General features: G+C 39.9%; 1 protein-coding gene across 1 annotated transcript; it reads left to right on the top strand.

Moving 5' to 3' along the window:
* Positions 1 to 220: 220 nt before the first annotated feature.
* On the top strand, positions 221 to 2202 carry LOC128600772 (olfactory receptor 10J4-like). The gene is made up of 3 exons (XM_053613472.1): positions 221 to 1028; positions 1159 to 1293; positions 2159 to 2202. The coding sequence occupies exons 1-3, from the start codon at positions 404 to 406 to the stop codon at positions 2200 to 2202; spliced, it is 804 nt and encodes a 267-aa protein (XP_053469447.1). The 5' UTR covers positions 221 to 403.
* Positions 2203 to 6000: the final 3798 nt, after the last annotated feature.

The raw sequence follows: 6000 nt of genomic DNA, 5'->3' as shown, positions 1-6000 counted from the left end.
CTCTGACTTTTCATACATTACTGACCACGTTTATAAATATGCATACTTGCATCTCTCCAAATTTGTGTCCTTGACACATGACAATATTCAAGACTCTTCAACATATCTAAATAATATTAATAAAGATGTTGAAGTTGCAGGAAAATGAATCCCACTCTCACTGCTGCTTTCCTCTTTTGAGCCACTGAAGTATTGAGAAGTATTTGTGCTGCATAGAACCAGGACTGGAGTGATGCAATTCATGTTAGACTTGGTTTAGAATGTATAAATACTCATAAGACTGTTTTTTTTTCACCACAGCTTGCATGTACAGCCTGCTGCATCTTCACTTGGTGTGTATTATTAATCATGTTTACCTGAATGAAGTTATTGTGTTATTGTGACCATTAACACAGATTGTTTCATGGATTATTATAATGTGACGTATTTAACTCTGGAGGGCCATGTGGAGTTGGAGAAATACAGATATGTTTATTTTGTAATGGTTCTCACACTTTACCTGTTGATCATTAGTTGTAATGGTCTTGTCATTTTTGTCATATTCACAAACAAATGTCTCCATGAACCCATGTACATTTTCATTGCTGCTTTGCTTTGTAATGCTCTCTATGGATTAACTGCTCTTTATCCTAAATTGCTCATTGATTTTTTGTCTGAAATTCAGATCGTCTCCTATGAAGCATGTATATTTCAGTCATTTTTTATTTACACATATGCCATATCAGAGTTCACACTGTTATCAGCTATGGCCTATGACAGATATGTGTCCATCTGTAAACCATTACAATATGCTACGATTATAAAAATGTCCACTGTGAAAAGGCTCTTATTTTGCTGTTGGTGTGTGCCTTGCTGTGAAAATAGTATAGCATTGACATTAACATTTCAGGTTAAGCTTTGTAGGTTCAAGTTAAATAGAATATACTGTAATAATTCTTCCGTTGTTAAATTAAGTTGTGGAGACATATCTGTAAGAAACTCATATGCATTGTTCATTTTTCTGTGCTGTATTTCCATCAGTGATATTTGTGATCTACTCATATATTAGAATACTTCATGTTTGTATTAAAAGTTCTAATGATTTCAGAAGAAAAGCTCTACAAACCTGTTTCCCACATATTTTTATATTCATCAGTTATACAGTTACCTCCTGCTTAGTGGTTATTAATAACAGACTAGAATCAGATCAAATTCCTCACATTTTCACGATGATCATGTCAGTGAAAAATCTGGTTATTCCTCCTCTACTCAATCCAATAATATATGGACTGAAAATGCAGAAGATTTTTAACTGTATCAAAAAACTGATTTGGAAAGTGAGACAAATGCTATTTTTAAGTTCAAGATAAGTTTCAATTATGTATGCTCTAAACTACAGTTTAAACAAAATTATTGGAGTGTGTTGTAATGCATGTTTAGTTTCTAATGTTCACTGAATTATGAACAGTTATGGAGGGAGGGGGGCATGTACTAATAATTTTTATTACATCCTTATCAAGACAAAATAATTAGTTATTAATTTATATCTGTGGAAGATCTGTTTGATAGTGTGGATAACAATGGTTAACAGTTTGGATTTCCTTTATTTCTGTAATGTTTTGACTTATTAGCAATTAAATTATTTGTTTATATTGCTCACTTTCTAGGAAAGTGAGAGAACTGTTAACTTTAAGAAATTGCCTTCACTGTAATTCCCCTAAATATTTTATATAATCTTTGACACCTATTTGTTTTCTGTAGTTAATGTAATGTCTGAGTTTCCATGTGTCCTGGATTCTTCTGTCTAACATTATGATACAGCATGACAAGTAAATGTGATCAATGACAAATAACTAGATTGAACTATTTTATTAGGTAACATTATGGAGGATTGTTACTTCCTTTGCAAAACACCCATTTGAAAGCCCACATTAATATGAATAAAGTAGGAATTGTCATCTACTGTGTATACATACACAGACACACACACACACACACACACACACACACACAACACTGTTGATCAAAAAATAATTTTGTTTTTCTTTGTTTAAATAAGATTTTGTGGTTTCTGGCAAAGCACTTGTGAAACGTTTGGTGATTACCAGTGAAAGTAAGGAATGATAGTATACTTACTTTTTCTCCACTGTGAAATATTTTCTATGTTCTTTGGTTCCAGATATTTGGTCCTACTTGCAGCTCTCTGTCAACAATGCTGTCTGAATTCACAAGAAGCTGTAATTTTCTCCATACAAATGTAATTTCTTCATCTGGAACTTGGAGGAACTTCCTGATGTAGCTGATTGTGTACACTTGTTATATGTGCCATAAGTTATATGTATATGTTTGTCATTTTGAATTGTCAGATTTACATTAAAATACTTTTCACATTGAGGAAATTATTTCTCTCAGATTACTTCTTGAAAAGATCTGTCTATTTTTAGGGCGTTTCCTTTCATAAGTTCCTCTTACATCTTTTTTGGGCCTACTTCATGATGATTTCAGTGTTTGAGGTCACAGGAATCAAAATATTCAGCTGTATTAAAAACGTTTCAGTTGCATGAACTCTAATGGGGTTTAATTATGAGCATTGCGTTATTGTGCTGTAATGAGGGTTTGGGGGGATTCCCAAACTCCTCATGAGATTAACGGCCTGAAGCTGGACGACTGCATGAGTATATAATGGAAATAATAAAGTCATTATCATGAGAATAATAAAGTCATTTTATTATATGAGAATAATAAAGTCGTTTTTATCCTGTTGTTTATCACATGGACAATGTATGAAAAGAGAAAATGCTATACATCATCACAATAATAATAATATATTTTTTTTAAACATCACAGCGATGCACACACTAGACACAAGATTTTATCTATCAAGAAATGTAGTGCAAAAATAAAAATATTATCTCTTTATGTGTACAGTATGTGGAGGGCCATGTGTATATTCAGAGCACAGTGTATATGGAGCGCAGTGTGTATTTGGACTGCAGTGTGTGTATATACAGAACACAGTGTATATGGCGCTCAGTGCATGTATTCAGCATAATCACTGGGAAGTGTAAACTTATTATAATCTGCTTTATCACCATATATAAGTAGAAAAAAATATGTTTGGAATGTAGACCATCCTGAGTAACCAAACACATTTTTCTACTTCTGTAATAATAATGAATATTAACCGTGATCGTTAACTCTATAACAAACCCACAAGCTGGAGATGTTCTTTGTAGGAATTAGAGATAGAACTATCGATTATCTTGGTTTTAAATATTCTGCTGTAGTATAATAAGCCAAATATGAAAATAATGTATAAATATTCTTATTTCTTATTTATATAAAAAATATCTTATTAAATCTAAATGAAATCTTAAAACATACATATTGAAGATTGGCTCTGTTTACTGCAGAATGTATTGTATTGTACCAAATTAGCTATGCTAAACAAGGCAGACTGAAAAGACACCAACATAACAAACAAGCACTGACAGGAGTGATGATAGTTAGGTTGTCAGGGCTGGAACTCAAACTCAGGTCATCGTCATGAGAGTCAGATGCTCTATCACTAAGCCACAGGAGAGGGGATGTGTCAAACTGGCCCCTTAAAACGGGACATACCAGTGGCCAAGGAGCATAAAGTGCTGTGGGTGTACTCAGCCCACATGATGAACCAGGAGAATGGGTTGTTAGCTACCATGAACTTCATGGTTGTCACCAGATCCTGGTTTAACCTCTCTGCTCAACCCTTGGACTCCGGGTGGAAACCTGAAGATTGACTCACTGTCATCCCCATCAGTTGACAGAAGGCATGCCAGAAATGAAAGTAGAACTGTGGACCATGGTCAGTAACAATGTCCTGTGGTATACCAGAAACTTGGAATACATGGTTAATAATTCATTTGGTGGTTTCTTTACCTGTGGGTAGCTTAGGCAGGGGAACTGCATGCCCTGGAAAATCTGTCAACAATAGCAAGGATGGCGGTGTTACCTTGGAAGTCCTGTGATAAAGTCCATGGACAGGTGTGACCAGGGTTGTCGTGGGATGGGGAGTGGATGAAGCAACCTCTGAGGTGCGTGATGCAGGACCTTCCCTTGGTTGCATCTGGGGCAGGGTGTCACAGAGGTCTTGACATACTCCTTGATGCTTGCCACCAAAACTGTTTCTGGCAGTATTCAAGAGTGCGAAAAGGGAAACTGGAACCTTTACTCTTGGTGATGGCAGAGAATGGGGATGCCACATGACTTGGTATTCAAAGTAGGTGTTAAGGTGGTCTTCCACTCATCCCCTTGCCTGATGTGCACAAGGTGGTAAGCATTATGCAAGTCGAGTTTGGTGAAAATGGAAGCTCTCTGTAGCAACTTGAAAGTGGTGAACAAAAGTAGCAAGGGGTAATGTTTCCAGACTCTGATTTTATTAAGACTTCAGTAATCATTGCATGGACAAAGACTGCCATCTTTCTTGCCCAAGAAGAATATAGCTGCACCAGTGGGGGAGGTTGAAGGAGGGACAAAACCAGCACCAAGGGCTTCCTTGATATGATCACCCATAGCTGCCTGCTCGAGGTTAGAGAGGGAAAAGATCCTAACTCTAGGGTGACAGCTGCCTGGGAGCAGGTCAATGGCACAGTTATATGGATGGTGTGGTGGTAAAGTGAAGGCCATCTGCTTTCTGAAGTTTGCCTTGAGATCATGGTATTGGGTGGGAACTCCAGATAGGTTTGGGGGATCTAGAGACTCGGGAATGGGATCTGGGGAACTCTGGAAGAGCCAGGTAGCATGATAGGTGGGCAGGTAGCATCGGTATACTGGTTGAAATGTGGGTTGTGACCATAGCTTAATTTGAGCCCTTCAAAAATGTATCACACTGGAGCCTTTTTATGTGGATCCTCCACATTTGCAGCTAGATGATTAAAGTCTATCCATCCATCCATCCATCCTCAACCGCTTATCCGTAATCGGGTCGCGGGGGTAGCAGCTCCAGCAAGGGACCCCTTGCTGGAGAAAGGGACCCTCCTGAGAAAATCCATTTCGGCTGCTTGTACCCGCGATCTAGTTCTTTCAGTCACTACCCAACCTTCATGACCATAGGTGAGTGTAGGAACGAAAATTGCCTGGTAGATCGAGAGTTTTGCCTTCCGGCTCAGCTCTCTTTTCGTCACAACGGTGCGGTAAAGCGATTGCAATACCGCTCCCGCTGCTCCAATTCTCCGGCCAATCTCCCGCTCCAATGTCCCCTCACTCGTGAACAAGACCCCAAGGTACTTGAACTCCTTCACTTGGGTCATGTTCTCATTCCCTACCCGGAGTAGGCACTCCATCGGTTTCCTGCTGAGAGCCATGGCCTCAGATTTAGAGGTGCTAATCCTCATCCCAGCTGCTTTGCACTCGGCTGCAAACTGATCCAGTAAGTGCTGGAGGTCATGGACCGATGTTGCCATCAGGACCACATCATCTGCAAAAAGCAGCGATGAGATCCTCAGGTCACCAAACCGCAACCCCTCCCCACCACGACTACGCCTCGATATCCGGTCCATGAATATCACAAACAGAATTGGTGACAATGCGCAGCCCTGGCGGAGACCAACCCCCACCTGGAACAAGTCCGACTTTTTGCCGAGCATCCGGACACAACTCTCGCTTTGGGCGTACAGCGATTGGATAGCCCTAAAAAGGGAACCCTTCACCCCATACTCCCTCAGCACCTCCCACAGTAGACCCCTGGGGACCCGGTCATATGCCTTCTCCAGATCCACAAAACACATGTAGACCAGATGGGCATACTCCCAGGCCCCCTCCAAGATCCTTGCGAGAGTAAAGAGCTGGTCCGTTGTTCCACAACCAGGACGGAATCCGCATTGTTCCTCCTCAATCCGAGGTTCGACTATTGGCCGAACCCTCCATTCCAGCACCTTGGAGTAGACTTTACCAGGGAGGCTGAGAAGTGTGATACCCCTATAATTGGCGCACACTCTCTGGTCCCCCTTTTTAAACAGGGGAACCACAACCCCGGTCTGCCAC

Source organism: Ictalurus furcatus, chromosome 24 (assembly GCF_023375685.1).
Source record: "Ictalurus furcatus strain D&B chromosome 24, Billie_1.0, whole genome shotgun sequence".
In the NCBI taxonomy this organism is placed as follows: domain Eukaryota; kingdom Metazoa; phylum Chordata; class Actinopteri; order Siluriformes; family Ictaluridae; genus Ictalurus; species Ictalurus furcatus.
This window is presented reverse-complemented; position numbering and strand designations above follow the sequence as displayed.